At 43.4% G+C, this 19,303-nt stretch overlaps 1 protein-coding gene across 4 annotated transcripts in view; it reads left to right on the forward strand.

Annotated features, from left to right (window-relative positions):
- Window positions 1-468: 468 nt before the first annotated feature.
- DCX (doublecortin) overlaps window positions 469-19,303 on the forward strand; it is a 109,789-nt gene continuing 90,954 nt past the window's right edge. For 2 of the 4 annotated variants that reach the window (XM_043522495.1, XM_007060154.4), the window contains exons 1-3: window positions 471-695; window positions 2,247-2,637; window positions 18,521-18,861. In XM_043522495.1, coding sequence (XP_043378430.1) covers window positions 2,274-2,637; window positions 18,521-18,861 — 705 coding nt within the window. In that variant the 5' untranslated portion in view covers window positions 471-695; window positions 2,247-2,273. Of the gene's footprint in view, window positions 696-2,246; window positions 2,638-18,520; window positions 18,862-19,303 lie in introns of all 4 variants that reach the window. The other 2 variants (XM_043522494.1, XM_007060153.4) reach the window with 2 other exon arrangements.

A 19,303-nucleotide genomic window follows, 5' to 3' on the forward strand; every position in this document is an offset into this window, starting at 1 on the left:
TCCTGTATGCACCTAAAAAATAGCTTAGTCGTGGATGTTCTGTAACACAGAAAAATGATATGGGGCAAAAAAAGATGCAGATCCATTGAGCACAATTCTCTTTTCACTTACACTGGTGTAAATCAGGATGAGCTAGTGTAAAAACATCAGAGAAGAATCAGGCTCCTCTGCCTATTGTCAACTCTGGCTTTCTTTTCCTTACTTTCTTGACACAAAAGTCCAAACCGGTTGCACATTATAGGATTGCAGCCGTTCCCCCCCTGCAACTGAAACCCTATAAGGCTGCTGCATAACCCTAAGTGCATTTTTTTTTCCAAATTGGGGCTAGATGATTAGTGCTTTCCAGATGATTAGATCATATGAAGTCAATGGGAGCTTTGCCTAAAAATGCAGAGGGCAATGACTTCAAGATTTGTCCCATTAACTCCACCCCACCCCTGCTATTAATGTAACCAGAACTGGAATGAATCTGTTCTTTTTGTTTATAATACAGATTAAACTTTAAACTGATAATTGATCATTAGGATGAAAAACACTGAGGCAAAGTTACCATTTCAGGGGTGCACAAGGCACTAGGACCTAGGAGAAGTCTCATCCACCCTGGCAGGAATTTCTTGCTTGGAGCTCAGACAACAAAGGCAGAGTGAGACTGGTTTTCTTTCTCTCAGCATCTCCACCCTACGAGCTGAAAACCGGTGAGTAGCGCTTTAGAGTGATTTCCATGCAGAAAGTAACAGATGTCACATACAAAGGGAAAAGAGAAACCTCTTTCTTTTTGTACATTACAGCATCTGCAGTTTCCAAAAAACCTTAAAACCTCTAATTCATGTTTAAAGTTGCTTGCATATTTCATTGTTTTATGCATGACATTAAAATACATATCTCACAATCTGCACTGCTGAAAAAATATGTGCAACTCGTTGTTTATGTAAAAACTGCCTGCAAAACCCGCTACTGCTTTGCTACATGTTAGAGACAATAAGATCTTCCCTGGGTCATGGTGACATTGTAAAATACTGAAAAAGGGACTGGCTCCCAAAAATCTGATGGGTGGGAGAATGATAGCAACAGTTTTTCCTAGGGTTTGTACCTGATTGCTGAGCCATTGGATTTTAATCCCATTACTGTTTTGTATGAACACACTGCTACCATATGTGAGTTGCATATTAATAGTTTTGCCCAGAGTGACAGCTTTGCAAGGTTTCCCATTTTATAGGGTTGGGGTTTGTTCTTTTGGTACTAAGTTCAGTTTAAAGAGAACACAAAAATCACTGATCATTGGGTTTGATCTCCAACTCAGCGCAATCTCTGTATTTTGCCCATAAAACTGCCTCTCTCTTTCCCACTGTAATACATTACAGATCAGAACAATGAAAGGTGTGCTTGCCATGGCGTGATGTGAATACTTTGACAGGGACAATTTCCACAATTAAATCACTTCCTTAAGGGTAGGGGGAATAAAACAACAAACAAAAAGACCCAATTTTTTTTTCTTCCTATTACCAGAAACAAACCTAGGAAGAGCTCGTGAATTGACAATTGTTTATCGAACTCTCATTTCAATGAAAAAAATTTCAGTCATTTCTTCTTGGAAATGTAGGATGGTGTCAGAAATTGATTGATGGGCTGGGAGGGGGCTGCTGGGTGGGGGGAGTTTAGTATCTGGTTGCTAGCCTTTATTGAACAGACTGTCACAAAGAAACTGGCTACTCCCATGTAACCGTTCTTTCGTAAATACCAGTTTATTCTCATTTTAAACATTCAGATACTCTTGTTCCTTCTGCAAATCTACAGATTGAAACCTACCTCATTGGGATTTGCTTGTTCTCTGCTGCCAGGGAGAGTCTCCCAAGGCTCGGGAGGTTTAATTAATTGCCAGCCTTTGTTGTTTGGGTGGGATTTCTGTTTTTTTGTTTGTAATTTTCATGTATCAGCCCAAAGTCTCAATTCACTACACTTCAAAACTGCACAGAACTTAAATGTGCTAAAACCAGGCTGCTATTTAAAAACACATTTCCCTCCCTGCAATGGGTGGATCATTTCCAAAAATGCCCCTACCTCCTCCAGCCCCAGAATTGATATGAAGCTAGATCAGGGCAGGACATGGGTCACTTTGAAAATAAACTGCTTCTGTTCATTCAAAGAAAAGCCGAGGTCTTGTGGGTATGTAATTTCTGTCTGGATTTGGGGCCCGATCAGTCTAATATCTCATATGCATTCCTTCCTCCCCATTCCCCTCCACTCAGCTTCAAATCTTTAGGGTTCACCAAACTATGGAACTTGATTTTGGACACTTTGACGAAAGAGATAAGACGTCCAGAAACATGCGAGGCTCACGTATGAATGGATTGCCCAGCCCCACTCACAGTGCTCACTGTAGCTTCTACCGAACCAGGACCTTACAGGCACTGAGTAATGAGAAGAAAGCAAAGAAGGTGCGTTTCTATCGCAATGGGGACCGCTACTTCAAGGGGATTGTGTATGCCGTGTCCTCCGACCGCTTCCGAAGCTTTGATGCTTTGCTGGCTGACCTGACCCGTTCTCTGTCTGATAACATTAACCTGCCTCAGGGAGTTCGCTACATCTACACCATCGATGGGACCAGAAAGATTGGGAGCATGGATGAACTGGAAGAAGGTAATTAGCATGATATGCTGATGGCTTTATGGTGCAGTGAGGAGGGGTTTGGGGAGGGGAAATTAATCTGCACCATTCAGATGTGACTCTAAGGTCACATTTCTTTGGCATTCAATAGACGATACTGTCATGTCCGCTGTATTGTGTAGCTATTGAATGCCTACCCAGAGCTTTGGGGAGGTGACTGTAGGCAGCTTTATTGCTCTAAAAAAATAAAATAAAAAATACAAATACAAAGATGAGGCAATTGGATATAAAATGTGTGTGTGTCTGTCTGAAGGGAGTGTACCTGCCTGTCTGCTTGAGAGGTGTGGAGGACGGTGGAGGAGTCTCTGGAGGGATGATTCGGTAAATATGTACATAGGGATAGGCATGTCTGTAGGGGTGTGTCTGAGTGGGGGGAGCTGGGTCTGTAGGGGAATGTCTGTGCATTGGGGGGATGTGTGCCGTGTGTCTCTAGGGGAGAGCCTCTGCATTGAGGGGGATGTATGCAGTGTGTCTGTGCAGTGGCAATATGTGAGCAGTGTGTCTGTGTGTTGGGGAGGCATGTCTGCGCAGTGTCTGTAGGGGCGTGTGTGTGCAATGGGAAGGATGTACGCAGTGTCTGTAGGGGCATGTCTGTGGGTTGGCAGTGTGTGTGCACAGTATCTAGGGGCATGTCTGTAAATTAGGTGGGTGTGCACGCGTTGGGGCGGATGTGCGCAGTGTCTGTAGGGGCGTGTCTGCGCAGTGGGGCGGATGTGCGCAGTGTCTGTAGGAGTGTGTCTGCACAGTGGGGGGGAGGATGTATGCAGTGTCTGTACAGGCATGTCTGCTCAGTGGGGGGATGTGCGCAGTGTCTAGGGGCGTGTCTGCACAGTGAGGGGGAGGATGTATGCAGTGTCTGTAGAGGCGTGTCTGCTCAGTGGGGGGATGGATGTGCGCAGTGTCTGTAGGGGCGTGTCTGCTCAGTGGGGGGATGTGTGCAGTGTCTGTAGGAGCGTGTCTACGCACTGGGGGGATGTGCGCAGTGTCTGTAGGGGCGTTTGCTCGGTGGGGGGTGTGTGCGCAGTGTCTGTAGGGGAGTGTCTGCGCAGTGCGGGGGGATGTGCGCAGTGTCTGTAGGAGTGTGTCTGCACAGTGGGGGGATGTGCGCAGTGTCTGTAGGGGTGTGTCTGCGCAGTGGGGGGATGTGTGCAGTGTCTGTAAGAGCGTGTCTACGCGCTGAAGGGATGTGTGCAGTGTCTGTAGGGGCGTGTCTGCGCAGTGCTGGGGGATGTGCGCAGTGTCTGTAGGGGCATTTGTTCGGTGGGGGGGGATGTGCGCCGTGTCTGTAGGGGTGTGTCTATGCGGTGGTGGGGATGTGCACAGTGTCCGTAGGGTTGTGTCTCCACGGTGGGAGGATGTGTGCAGTGTCTATAGAGGTGGTCTGCGCGGTGGGGGGATGTGTACAGTGTCTGTAAGGTGTGTGTGTGCAATGGGAGGGATGTGTGCAGTGTCTGTAGGGGCGTGTCTGCGCAGTGGGGGGGATGTGCACAGTGTTGGGGCATGTCTGCACAGTGAGGGGATGTGCGCAGTGTCTGTAAGGGTGTATCTGCACAGTGGGGGGATGTGCGCAGTGTCTGTAGGGGCGTGTCTGTGCGTTGGGGGGGATGTGCACAGTGTCCGTAGGGTTGTGTCTCCACGGTGGGAGGATGTGTGCAGTGTCTATAGAGGTGGTCTGCGCGGTGGGGGGATGTGTACAGTGTCTGTAAGGCGTGTGTGTGCAATGGGAGGGATGTGTGCAGTGTCTGTAGGGGCGTGTCTGCGCAGTGGGGGGGATGTGCACAGTGTTGGGGCATGTCTGCACAGTGAGGGGATGTGCGCAGTGTCTGTAAGGGTGTATCTGCACAGTGGGGGGATGTGCGCAGTGTCTGTAGGGGCGTGTCTGTGCGTTGGGGGATGTGCGCAGTGTCTGTAGGGTCATGTCTCTGGGATGAGGGGGATGTGCGCCGTATGTTTGCAGGGGTGTGTCTCTGCACTGAGGAGGATGTGCGCCATGTGTTTATAGGGGCGTGTCTGTGGATTGTGGGGTGTGTGGACAGTGTGTCTGTAGGGGTGTGTCTGTGGTTTGGGGGGTGTGTGGACAGCGTTTGTGTAGTGTGTGTATCTGTGCAAGAATGTGTCCATTGACACTAACGGCTATTTTAGTGGTCCGTGGTAGGCCTTGGTGCCTGTTTGTGTGTCAGTTATCTATGGAATTGTTGGAATTGCAGACTATTCCAACCTGTTTCCAAAACTGAGATTCAGGATGAAACCTGGTCAACTCAGAACTTGGGCAGGTTGTTCAGTTTGCTCTCAGTACACCGGAGTTATTTTGGCCCCATGAGTTATCTCTGACCCAATGGCTGCCATCTTGAATGATGTCACACTCTGGAGACAAAGCCGCCTGGAGTCAAGACAGGAAATAATATCATTACATGGCAGAGCTTTATTTCAGTCCCAGGAGCAATGCCATGGGGAGGGGGGGAGGGGTGTCTGCAGGTGACGTAGTTGTGTATAATGAATGAAGAGCATACCGGCAGTAATTCTTGTGCTCTCTTCTCAATTAGAAATTCAGACACTTGGTTCTTTCTTATCTGGATTCACTGAGTTGAAGCTATTTTGATATTGTTAGGAAGCATGTTGGCTGGCATTTTCATTCAAACAGACCTTCTGGCTCATTTGATGAGACTATAGGAAAGTCACGAGGCCCCTTCCTTTTATTAGGAAACAACAGATTTTAATGAATAAGACACTGGCCTGCACATTAGGAAAAGGTTGGTTCTGTGCTGAGCTTTGCCTGTGATTCATTGTGGGACCTTTTGGAAGGCGCTACCCCCCCGCCCCCAATACTGCATCTGAATTTTCTCACCAGTAGAATGGGGATGTGGATACTTGTTTGCCTTTGTAGTGCACTTTGTGTTCTATGAATGAAAAAGGATTAGAATAAGTAGTATACGAAGAAGTATTGCTTTGAGAGCTTCACTAGCAAAGATACAGAGATGATAGAATAATACAACTTTACTACTACAATTAGATTAAGAACAGATTTCAAACAGATGAAGGTGTGAAGGTTTTTTTAAACTAATGATTTTGTCATATATTTAGTGTCAGTTTTTCAGTATGTCCAAAATAGTCGCCAGAGGAATGGTGCCAGCCACGTTTTTCTAGGTTTCACTGTTTATTGTAACTCTCCCATTTTCAATAATAGCTTCATAAAAAGGAAACATCACATTTCCTGTTCTGTTGGTTTCTCTCTTACGTGTCCTGTTTCTGCAGTGGAGTAGAAGCAAATATCCCTGCCTTTTAATTTTTTTCAATCATTTTGCATGGTCTTCACTGTGCTGCAAGCAGGAATGTTACCCAGCTCCTGGAAAAGTGTTTGTTTAACTGATTAGGTTACAGCAGGGGGTGCTGACAGTTTGGCTTTGATGTGTCACACCAAAATGGCAATAAAAAAGATTTAGCTTCTGACGTGAATTTGAAAAACAAGTACTTATTTCAAATGTGGTTGGCAGAGTCGCACTACAGAACCTCAGCCAATGTACACATGTATCTGAACGGAATGAAAACAAAGAAATCCCCATTCCAATGAATAAAAATGTAAAGTTAATAGCCTAATGCCTTTACCAACTACTCCATGATAACAATGTTCCCATATCACTATGGATAGCTGCTTGCAGAACACCAAACAGAAAGAGAAAGAGACATTAATGGGTTATAATTTATATTACAGCAGCTGTAATTACCATGTAGTTACACTGGAACAGGACTATAATTTTTCACATAATCATTGCAGTTCATAGATTCATAGATTCATAGATATTTAGGTCAGAAGGGACCATTATGATCATCTAGTCTGACCTCCTGCACAACGCAGGCCACAGAATTTCACCCACCACTCCTACAAAAAAACCTCACACCTATATCTGTGCTATTGAAGTCCTCAAATCGTAGTTTAAAGACTTCAAGGAGCAGAGAATCCTCCAGCAAGCAGTTAACTTCTTGCTTATAAGATTGCATGCTAGCACATGTAGGGAAAAAACCAAAATGTCAGTAAAGGGATAAAAATTATTTCAATCACATAATTAACCTTTTATATTAATGGTAACTACATATATCAAAAAGAATAATTGGAGTATAATGCAAGCATAATTACAGTCATTGTTTTATAAAGCATAACCTTCAATACTGCAACTAGAACCTGAAAAAGGTAGTTATAAAAGAGAGACTGATCTCCATAGACTTTGCTTTTGTCATAAATACTGAATAACTGAAATTAGTGTTAAGTGTTACATTCTGCATTTTTGATGATAACATCTGTATCATGGAAGGCTGTTCTGTGAACAGGGGGTATCAGGGTATCGTAAATACATTCTTTCTAGGATGCAGGGTCACGTTAAGCAATGCTGAACTAACCAGTCTGGCAGCAATCCTGGTCTTGTGCCACCTGATGAACAGAAAGAAGGTTGGACATAGTAGTAGTAAGTGGAGCTTGGAAGCAATTGTAGTGTTGAGTCTCACTAAATGTTTCTTCCAAGTAGAGCGGGAAAGTTATGACATTCCTGTTAAAATACCCCCCAATGATATTAGCAAGTGCATCACATTACTGACTCATGTTCAGTTTGTGATTCACTATAACCCCCAGATCCATTTCTGCAGTACTACTGCCTACCTATTTATTCTCCATTTTCTGTTTGTGCATTTGATTTTTCTTTCCTAAGTGTAGTACTTCACTTGTCTTTATTGAATTTCACCGTGTAGATTTCAGACCATTTCTCCAATTTTTCAGGGTCATTTTGAATTCTAATCCTGTCCTCCATAGTGCTTGCAACCTTTCCCAGCTTGGTGTCATCTGCAAATTTTAATAAGCTTACTCTCCATTCCATTATCCAAGTCATTAATGAAAATGTTCAACAATACTGGACCCAGGACAGACCCTGGAGGACTCCCCTAGATACATCCTCCAAGTCTGAAAGCAAACCATTGATAACTATTCTTTGAGTAAGGTCTTTCAATGAGTTATGCACCCACCTTATGGTAGTATCCTCTAAATCAGTGGTTCTCCACCGGGGGTATGCAGAGGTCTTCCAGGGGGTACATCAACTCATTTAGATATTTGCCTAGTTTTACAGCAGGCTACAGAAAAAGCACTAGTGAAGTCAGTACAAACTAAAATCTCATACAATGACTTGTTTATACTGCTTTATATACTATACACTGAAATGTAAGTACAATATTTATAGTCAAATTGATTTATTTTATAATTATATGATAAGGTGAGAAAGCAATTGTTCAGTAACAGTGTGCTGTGATACTTTTGTATTTTTATGTCTGATTTTGTAAGCAAGTAGTTTTTAAGTGAGGTGAAACTTGGGAGTACACAGGACAAATCAGATTCCTGAAAGGGTACAGTAGTCTGGAAAGGTTGAGAGTCACTGCTCTAAACCACATTTCCTTAATTTGCTTATGAGAATTTAATGTCGGACTGTGTCAAAAACCTTACTAAAATAAAGATATATCACATCTACTACTTCCTCCCCTATCCAGTAGGCCAGTAACTCTGTCAAAGAAGGGAGTTAGGTTGGTCTGACATGATTTGTTCTTGACAAATTTGTGCTGGCTATTACTTATTAACATATTACCCCTTGGGTGCTTACATATTGATTGTTTAATAATTTGTTCCAGATGTTGAAGTTAGGCTGATTGGTTTATAATTTCCCGAGTCCCCCTTTTAAAGATAGGTACTATGTTTGCCCTTCTCCAGTCCTCTGGGACCTCACCTGTCCTCCCTGAGTTCTTGAAGATAATCACTAACAGTTCCAAAATTGCTTCAGTTAGTTCCTTAAGTACCATAAGGGTGAATTTCGTCAGGCCCTGCCAACTTTAGTACATCTAAGTTATCTAAATATTCTTTAACCAGTTCCTTCTCTATTATGGCTTGTGTTTCTTCCCCGTTTATTGTTAATATTAATTTTGTTAAGCATCTGTCATAATTAACCTTTATAATGTAGACAAGCAAAATAGGCATTAAACATATCAACCTTCTTGATATAATCAGTTATTAATAGGGCCCTACTAAATTCATGGCCATGAAAAATGCGTCACAGACCATGAAATCTGGTTTTTTATGTGATCTTACCCTATACACATTTCAAGGGGCAGTCAGGGTTTCTCAAATTGGGAGTCCTGATCCAAAAGGGAGTTGCAGGGAGGTTGCAAGGTTATTTTAGGGGGCTTGTGGTATTGCCACCTTTACTCCTGCATTGCCTTCAGAGCTGGGCAGCTAGAGAGCAGTGGCTGTTGGCCGAGCGCCCAGCTCCGAAGGTAGCGCCCCACCAGCAGCAGCGCAGAAGTAAGGGTGGCAATGCCATACCATGCCAGCCTTACTTCTGCGCTGCTGCCTTCAGAGCGGAGTGGCCAGAGAGCAGCGGCTGCCGACTGAGGGCCCAGCTCTGCAGGCAGCAGCGCAGAAGTAAGGGTGGCAATACCATACCGTGTCATCCTTACTTCTGCGCTGCTGCGAGCAGCGGCTCTGCCTTCAGAGCTGGGCTCCCCGTCGGCAGCAGCTGCTCTCCAGCTGCCCAGCTCTGAAGGCAGTGCCGCCACCAGCAGCAGCGCAGAAGTAAGCAGTACCACCCCTCCTCCCCCGACAATAACCTTGCCCCTCCCCACAACTCCTTTTTGGGTCAGGACCCCTATAATTACAACACCATAAAATTTCAGATTTAAATAACTGAAATCATGAAATTTATGATTTTTTAAATCCTGTGACCGTGAAATTGACCAAAAGGGACTATGAATTTGGTAGGGCCCTAATTATTAGCTCTCCTTCCCCATGAAATAGTAGACCAACACTTTCCTTTGTCTTTCTCTTGCTCCTAATGTATTTATAGAGCCTCCTTTGACTCCAGATTTCTTACCATACCAAATCCAAGATCTTCAGCCTCACCTTGAAAGTCTGCCATAATGATTCCCCAAAATGGGCTCATTTTCTGCCTCTCCCCATGTTCTTCCTTGCCCTTAAACCTCCTTCTGTCTCCTTTCCCACTTGTAGCTTTGTGCCTCTTATCATGCTGCCTACTGGGCCTGGAGCGTTCTGCTGTTGTCTTCCAACTGCCCTCTCTTCTCCAAATTTCTCTTTAAAAATCACTTCCTCAAGCAATCCTCCCCATTTCTTTCCATCCATAATCCTCACACGCTCTTCTCCTCAACTGTTCCCCTATGTCTTGGCTTCATGTCTTCTATTTCTTGTTTCCATTCTAAACTCCTTAGTACAGGGAATATATCTTCATCTACGTTTGTTAAGCACTGGGTAAAGTTATGGTGCTACTGAATATAAATGATAATTACTGTTAATTAATAAATAATCCACACTTTGGGATACACAAATATAACTGCAGGTTTCAGTCAGTGAGCCTTCATTTTGACTAGTGAGTGAAGCAATTGTTTTTCCTTCACAAGTATGTCAGTGTGGGTCAGCTTGTAGCTACTTTCTGTGTCTAGCCAGATAGTGGTGGGCTCAAGCCCACATGTGGGTTTGGTTTCATACCCATTGCTGAGACTCAAAGAAGCACTCAGTTTTCTGCACTGTTACAGGTGTTTCAGGTGACCTATTAAACTGAGGTCCCTTTCTGACCATCTTTAGTGGCTGTCCAGGTAGAAGATAAATGGCTCTTTTGTTAAAAGAATAGGGGATAACCCTGTTGGTCTGGCCAACATCCCGTCTTACGTTAAAATAGAGTCTGGGGCATTTATCTATCTAAAGCTACTGCCTTTGCCTATATTTCGTCGTACTACCAAGATTCAACTCTATGCTTTGTGCAGTGGGATACCTTGATTATGAAAAGTGTTAAATAACACTATTCTATAGTTCTTTCTGAAGAACTGTAGTTATTGTGCAAACAGCTCACATTGTCATCAGAAGTCCTGCTAGAATCTGATTGTCTCTAATATCTGTACAATATAGTTCACTTCCTTGGTCTGTTATGAGCATCCATTTTCTACTGGGTGCATTAAAGTGAGATGCTATTTTCTTGGCTCCCAAGCTCAGGCATTGATTAATCTTTTTTTTAACCTTTGAAAGGAGGGGCTGAGTTTGGATAGAAGCTGAGTTAACCTCAGTGCAGTGGGGATTGTTTCATTCTGAAAAGGCTACTGCCACTTCTCCTGAGGTGGTCTAATCCCCATTGTACTGATGCTGTATATTAAAGCAGTGCCTCAAGGCATCAACCAAATTGGGCACCCCACTGTGGTAGGCACTGTACAAATACATAGGAAGAGACAGTTCCTGCCCAAATTGTTTACAATCTATATAGATAATGAGTGGGGAAAAGGGAATATTCTGATCCCTTATTATACAGGTGGGGAACTGAGGAGTGGAGAGATTCAGAGACATGCCCAGGATAACCTAGGAAGTCTGTGGCAGAGCTGGGGACTGAACCCAGATCTCCTGATTTCCTATCCAGTGCCTTCGTTTTTTGCTGAGCCTTCCTTCCCTTGGAAAGTGGTCTGTCCTTGTCTGATTCATGGTTTGGGTTAGGCTGCATTGTTTGATGGTAGATAATTCAGCTACCCTAGTACTTAGACCTAGGCTTCGTGCTGCTTCTGGTCAGAAGCTGGTTTCATTTGCATAAAAGATCCCTGGGTGACTTTGGCTAGTGTTTGAATATGTGCACCAGCTGAAAACTTAGCGCAAGTTAAACATGATGAGAGCTGGGGAGATGGTAAATGCAAATTGTAGGTTGGCTAGGATTTGAGGAGAACAACTTTTAAGAGAAATTAAGTATGTGCCTGCCGCAAAACTTCCCTTCTCTTTTGGGCTTAGCACACTTTCAGTGCTGCCCCATCTTAGGTATATAACCTTTGAATGCCTATGTTCTAGCCGAATGCACTAGCACAAAGCTCCTAACATCCTGCTGCTGCCTGAACTAACATCCAAAGGGTTAATGCTAGTGGTCCATACCCCAGAACAACAATTTGAAATCAGGCATGCACCAGCATAAACATTTTAAGAGGCTGAATGGGATTTCTGCTGGTCTGATCTGGTTTCATTACAGAGAAATTCTTGGGGTACATAGCTGATTTTAGGAAATATATCCAAACCATTTCAGTCCATAATATGCTGGGAAGATCCCCTACTAATGCCTGACCAGGATTTTGAAGTGATCAAAGGGGAGACTCCCTTCCAGAGAATGTGTGTTATGTTTTACAAAGAGCCTAGTGCATGCTAGAACAGAGGGTGTGTTAGTAGGTGTGTTGAAATGCCCTGTGTGGTGTGTGTGCATTTTACTTAGTGCAGTAAACTTTAGTATTAAACTAATTGAAGGAGGTTTCTCTACCTTTGGAACTATTGTACATGGCTGGTGTCCTGGGAAAAAACCACCCTTGTGTGGGTACTTACATTCTAATAATTAAAATTACTTCTGCATTTCAACGGAATTGTTTTTCACTGTTGCTGACACAAAATGACTACTGAGTCCCATCCCAAAGTTGGCATGGTGAGTGCCCTCTGTGTATATAGGATGTAAACCACCTTGCAGTCTTGTGGTATGAAAGGCAGAGTGGGAACATATCATTTTTCTTTAATATAATTGCCTTATTTTACAAGCCAGATCAGTAAGCTCCTCTCACTCCTAAACTACAGACTCTTGTGGGAGAATCTAGAAAAAAATTCACCCTAAAATTCCATTTTTAAAAAGGTGCCTTTTGCAAGTAAATTCTAAGGCACTGGAGAAGTCTTCAGGACAACAGAAAATCCCGCCTCGTACCTGAGATGGCACGAAACCCCGGTGGTAGAATCTGAGCAGCCAATCCAGCATAATACAGAGGTGCTCCAGCAAGGTGCTGAGTCTAATTCCCATTGAAGGCAGAAATCCCCAAGAAATATGAATGTCAAATGCGATGCAAAATGGATGATCTGTGGGAGCCAAATCGACAACCAGAAGAGCTGGCCTCAGCCCATGAGAGACTATTTATTGGAATAGTCTTTGGCAGCTACATTTTCAAAATGCCTCAATCCAGCTTCTCCACTTGTGCATGAAAATTTTGCAGCAGAATTTATTGGACTCACAAAACTAGCTGGTGCAAATTAAGAAGCTATTTTTTGAAAAGGTGACCTTCCATCACCATTAGCTGTTGTCAAAGGGAGATTGCCAAGCTAGGTTAAGGTTTAACTGATAGCCTCTACAATTTAAAACTCTCACCTCAAGCCTAGTGTTCCTTTAAAAAAAAAGTTTAGATGCAATGGAAGCTGTGCTTAATTTAAAGCCATAGTGGACTAATTAAATTCGATAGAAGGCATAGCTTCTAATGGAAAATACAGTAATTATGACTTAGGCTTGACTTTGGAACTTTAAACCAAATCATTGTCTGTGCCATGACAAAAGGAATACATCCTTGGACTGGCTGTGTGCCATCACAGATGTAATGCAACACTGTAGTGGTTTGGCATCATGTTGAGAGTATCCACTCCTGCAGCACCTTGGCATCATGACCCAGGTAGCCCATGCTTGCAGTAGCCTGGTGCCATGATAGAGAGAAGGCAATCCTGTGTCACTTTGGCATCATGGGTTTAACATGCATTCTGCAGTGATCTGGTGGCATGAAAGCGAAAGCCTTATTAAATAGCACATTTTTCTTCAAAAAGAAAAACAAGTAAAAATCTGCAAATGAGATTTTCCTTTGAGACGAGGAGGTTGCAGAGGCCAATGTGACTATTGTGTTTGGAGCTGTGGGGCTGCCATTTGGAATTCAATGGGTGAATGCAACAAAATGGCTGCTCATCATATCTTAATGGATGTGAGCTCTAGCTGCATTACTGAACATGCGTTCAGTTCCTGAATGACAACAGACCCCATCCTGAAAACACATAGGCACATGCATATTCATAATGAATTCAGTATGACTTAAACTTTAACACGTGTGTGAGCCTTGGCAGGAGTGAGGCCAGGGGGGCGGGAGGAAGCTCTCTGCTTTTTGTGTTTGACTCTCAGTACTGTTCTGCGCTCCTCTCCCTCATACCATTTGATAAACTGTGAGTTCCCTCCACCAAACCACACCGTGGTTGTTGCAGTTATATTCCTTTATGTCTGGGGAAGTCCTATACCAGGGATTCTCAAACTTCATTGCACCGCAACCCCCCTTTTGACAGCAAAAATTACTGCACGATCCCTAGAGGGGGGACCAAAGCCTGAGCCCCCCCGAGCCCCATAGCCCAGTGTGTGTGGGGGGGGGGGCAAAGCCCCACTGCCCTGTACAGGGAGGAGGGGGGCAAAACTGAAGCCCAAGAGCTTTAGCCCCAGGCAGAGTGCCTGTAATGTGAGCCTCGCCAACCAGGGCCGAAGCCCTCGGGCTTTGGCCCTGGGCAGTGGGGCTCAGGCTTCAGCTTTGGCCCCGGGCCCCAGTAAGTCTGAGTCAGCCCTGGGGACCCCATTAAAATGGGGTCATGACCCACTTTGGGGTCCCAACCCACAGTTTGAGAACCAGTGTCCTATACCTTGACCTCTCATTAGCTACTTAATAGACGTGTGGGTGGAGAAATATCCATTGCCCATGGAAGAAGACCTCATTTGGTCTCTCCTGGACAACACTTTGGTTCTGGAGGTGTTACCTCTTCGTGCTTGGAGGGTTCTTATGTTCTCTGAGATGTCTGCCCATTCCTTCTATGGCCCTGATACGCAAGTCATTTGTTGTTGTTTGTTTTTGTTCTGTGCCAAATAATAAATCCACAGTAATAGAACTGTGTTTTAACAGATTTGATAGATTGCTGCAAAAATGCCTCCAAGTGGCACATGACAAAAGAGAAAGAAGAGTTTTTAAAAAGGAATGACCCTTGTGAGGAACTTAATAATAATAATTGGCAACTCAGAGGCCATAAAATATGAGAGGTTGGGACATACAGAAAATGAATCCAGGATTTAAAATAACAAACAAAGAGATCCCCTTCCACATTGCGGTTAAATTTGCGGCTCCGGGAAGAGAGGGGATGATTTTTCATACAGACCTACTACTACACCTCAGTCATTCTCTGCAACACTTCTGCTTCTCTTCTGAATGTTGGTTTCTCCTGAGAGCAAGCTGCCAGTCAAAGAAAATTGCTGGCTGGCTTTGTGATGTGAACAAAAATATTCACTAGGGGCTAGGTAGAAAGTACAAAACTTACTGTGGTTTCTACATGCGACCCATCAGCATAATTTGAAAGGCTAGTTTGTGAAACTACTAGACTGTCTAGCCCCGCAACATCCCCGCATTAAGGCCTAGTAAAGGAATATTACCTTCACTCCACCAGAGTGTTATAAATATACTAGACAACTAGGTAGCATAGTGAGACATTTCAAATATTTCTCCTGGAGCAAATGTAACAGTTACATTCCAGCCAACACAACAATAAGCGCTGATATTTTTTTTTAAATGTGGAACTTATTCATGAAAAAATGTTCTCTTTAAGGTCCTGTGTATTTATAGAACACAGTGCAAGCATGTATTTTGCTTTTCTGTATCCTCTTTTATTCCAGCACCCCGAAAGCATTATGTGAACATTAATGATTTAAGCCTAGTGTGGTAGATATTACTCTCCCCGTTTCACAGATATGGAAACTGAGGCATAAGAGCAGTTAAGTGACTTGCTGAAGATCACACAGAAGCCCTGTGGCAGAAATAGAAATAGAACCCAGATCTTCTGATTTCCAGGCCTGTGATTATATACAAGACCTTCCTTCCTTGCGCTAGAATGTAAATATTATATTTCAGGGATGGGCAATGTTAAGATAGTAGAGGAACCCCAAAACCACTAAACCCTTTGGCAGGCCAGGGAGTGTGATGCATGTGGGAGGTCAGAGGGGTCAAGTCCTGTTCCCAGAGGGTGTGACTGGAGGTGGAAGGAGTTGGGTCCTGGCCCTGGGAGAGGTGCTGCAGGGGGAGAATCGGGTACTGTACCTGGGAGGGGTGATGCAGGGGTGGATTGAATGGGGAGAGTCAGGTCTGTAGGGTGATGTAACTCGTACACAGGTGGGGGCGGGGGTTGGAGAACCTGTCCTCCACTTACCCTGTAGTGATGGCTCATGTACGGGGCTGGGTCTAGCTCCCTGCTCTAGCCCACTGGTTCTCATCCCAGTATCTTGTGATGCCCATGTTCAGGCTGGTGATGCCCTGCCCCTTTCCTGGCCCTTGTGTTGCTGAATTTTCTGCTCTGAGCCAGGTTATGTCAGGCCAAATAAAATGATCTAGCAGTCTACCTGCAGCCCCTGAGCTGCCTGTTGCCCATCCCTGTTATATGTCTGTTGTTTGACTCGTGATTATGAGCCTTGGAAGGCTCAGGGTTCTAACAGGGGTTGTCTCTCACTGCGTAAGTCAGACAGCCCTTGCAGTGCTTAAGCCACAGAACCAGCTATGCAGCTAGATAAAGGCAGGACCGCCCCTGAACACCAGCTGCTGCTGAGCTGAAACAGATAGATAAACTGCTGCTTATCATTTATTAATCAGAAAGACCTAGGATTAGGTGCTGCTGAAAGATGATCAATATGTCCAGTGGGAATTCTTCATAATAGCAAAGCACTGTGTGATGTCTTTATACTTCTGCTAGGTCCAATGGAAGAAATATAAGGAATTATGAAGCCTCAACTACAGATGAAATGTCTGTGATTGAGGGATCCTGGTGACGGCATAAATGCATTGCACACAGGTCCATGTGGTTTGAACACCATAATGGGATTGCAGCCGTAATGTAAATCCCTGGGGTACTTTATTTGATCAAATGCATAGTTTAAAAAAATCAAATAATCATCCCAAGTCTTGTGTTTTTTTTCCACTGTGTCTGACTCTATCCTGGGGTGTTTTGTCATTACTTCCCATCTCCTGTTCACTTACAATTTTGGTCTTCTCCTTCCTCCCAGCTTGACCTTTTGCATAGCATTATTATTATTTTATATTAAATACTGCATCATGAATGTGCACCGTGCTTCACAGGCAATTTGAATACAAGGTCCCTGCTCCCATGGAGCTAAGTGTCTAAAAGAATTTTAAGGCATTTACGGTGAAAAGGAACAGAGTAAGATTTATATTATGTATCTTTTCTATCTCTTTCTTATTGTGCCATCACACACTGAGCAGGAATAAGAATGTAAACACTAAACACACATTTGTTCTAAGCCTATTAGAGGCTTCCATGTATTATAAAGCTATTAGTGTTCTTGCCATATGTTATATGAAGGAAGCTTCTCTGTGCCTGTAATGTAGGCAGAGAAGGACAAATATAAAGACACTGTGGACCTGATTCTTTGCTGTCTTCCACCTTGTGTAATCCTGGCTGCTGCATTCAGTTTGCACAGGTGAGGTGTAAAACGCTACCCCTGGTGAAAGTGAATGGAGAATTTTGATTTGATAGCATCTGACATCCACTTTGCACAGGTGTAAACGTTGACACAAGGTTTCAAGCAATGGAGAATCAGGCCCTGTGTCTTTTCATAGAGGAAAGGTACCATGATGAATTGCTTGTGTACGTCCTGTGGCTGTAGCTCTTCACATATAGTATGCAAGAAAACCCAACCCGTCCACTGACAGGGAGAACAGTTCCTTAAAGGATAGTCTATCTAGTCCAAACTAAATTAAAGTCAAAATGTTGTGATAGGTTTGAAATAGAAACACAGCAAAATTCCACCCAAAGCCTGCAAGATTATCCTAACAAAACCCCACAGATCCATAAGATCCTCTGGACTCCTGGACAATCCATTGAATTTCTATGAAATTCATATCAAATGGAGAAAGACTTGTTACATTATCTTATCCCTTACTTTACCCACTGCAGAATTGTTTCTCGCAATGGATTCTCAAGTGCTTTCTACAGCCTCGTCTGAAACGACTCAGGTAACTGAACTTCTGCCATTCCCACAGTCTGTGCACCAGCAATAAATGCCACAAATCCCTAGGGTCCCGCAGATTTTCACCAAAACAAAATGTTACAAATCCCCCAGTGCTCAGGTACACTGGAGATGAGCATGATGTAAAACCCAGGATAGGAAGGATTCCATTTATCTGATTACAAATGGAAAGTTTGAAACTAATTTTGAAATGGTGATTTTTTTTGTGTTCAACATTATGTGGCTTAAACGCAAATGTAACCTTCTAACGTTTCACCTATGGCTACTAAGCATGAGCTTGGATTTGTGTAGTACAGAAAATGTGTAATATTTAAGTGAGCTATAGCATTGGGTGTAGCATTTAAAAACAATTACTTCCAGGTCTTATTTCTTCTGTTGAATCAATGAAAGTACAATAAAACTTGTGTGCTATGCCTGCTAGTTTCATCAGCATAATGATCCTTGAATTTGGTTCCACTAAAGATTCTTCGGAACTAGATTGTCACCATTTTTCAGACATGATGCAAGACACAGCTTTTCGATCAATGTTGGTATCCTCTTGGTAATTGGGGCCAGATTCACACAGGTATTTAAGTGCCTACAGATGCAGATAGGCACCTAGTGGGATTCACAAAAGTGACTTCTTGTGGTTTTCAATGGGAGACAGGTGCCCAAACCCCTTGGGCACCTAAGGGGATTCAAAGAAGTGTCTATCAGCATTTTGAAGTGCCTAAATACCTTTGTGAATAGTTTCTGTTTATTTTAAGGGGTAGTTTATTGGCCAGTGTATGTGCTTTGGGGAAACACTACTTGCTTTTACTATGATACTGTAGTAACAAGCACCTAAGAAACGTAGGTAAGAATCAGAACTGGTTGGACAATTTTTGTGAAAATGACTTTTCAATGAAAAATGGAACCAAAATTTCATAAACTTTAATTGTGCAATATTCTCCCCATTTTGCAACCAGTGCTAATAACAACGTGTTGGTTCCCTATGTAATTACCTCTTTATTTATTATTTTCAAAAGGGGAAAGCTATGTCTGTTCATCTGACAACTTCTTCAAGAAGGTGGAGTATACCAAGAATGTCAATCCCAACTGGTCTGTCAATGTGAAGACATCGGCCAACCTGAAAGCACCTCAGTCTCTGGCCAGCAGCAACAGTGCCCAGGCAAGGGAGAACAAGGATTTTGTGCGTCCCAAGCTGGTGACCATCATCCGCAGTGGGGTGAAGCCCCGAAAGGCAGTTCGTGTGCTCCTGAACAAGAAGACTGCACATTCATTTGAGCAAGTTCTCACTGATATCACTGAAGCTATAAAACTGGAGACAGGCGTGGTCAAAAAGCTGTATACCCTGGACGGGAAACAGGTATGGGAGTTGCAAATTTCTTTTTCTTTTCTCTCTCCCCTCCTCTATTTCGCTCATATATTATAGCAATGCTGACTAAGTGAACAATTACTGAAACCTAAAATTAACCTGAGACAGTCATCACCATCTGTTCTTCTGGAAGTCAGACTTCTCATGCCAGTGGTTATGTTACTAAATTGTCACTGGTATTAATATCAGGCAAAGAATGCAGCCAACCGTCTGAATGAAACAGATGTACTACCCCACTGTCTGAGCACCAGAGAGCTGTGTATATTTTCCAAAAGTTTTCCAAAACATATAAATAATATGAGCAGTTTGTACTGTAGGTTTGTTTATTTGTTAGGTAACCATAGCAGCAGCTCTCAAGGACTCCCTACAAGTGTTAGAGCAAATGTGTTGTCTTACTATTTTGTTCTCAGATGAGCACTAGTCAGCATAAATT

This window comes from Chelonia mydas, chromosome 9, assembly GCF_015237465.2.
Source record: "Chelonia mydas isolate rCheMyd1 chromosome 9, rCheMyd1.pri.v2, whole genome shotgun sequence".
NCBI classification, from domain to species: Eukaryota; Metazoa; Chordata; order Testudines; family Cheloniidae; genus Chelonia; species Chelonia mydas.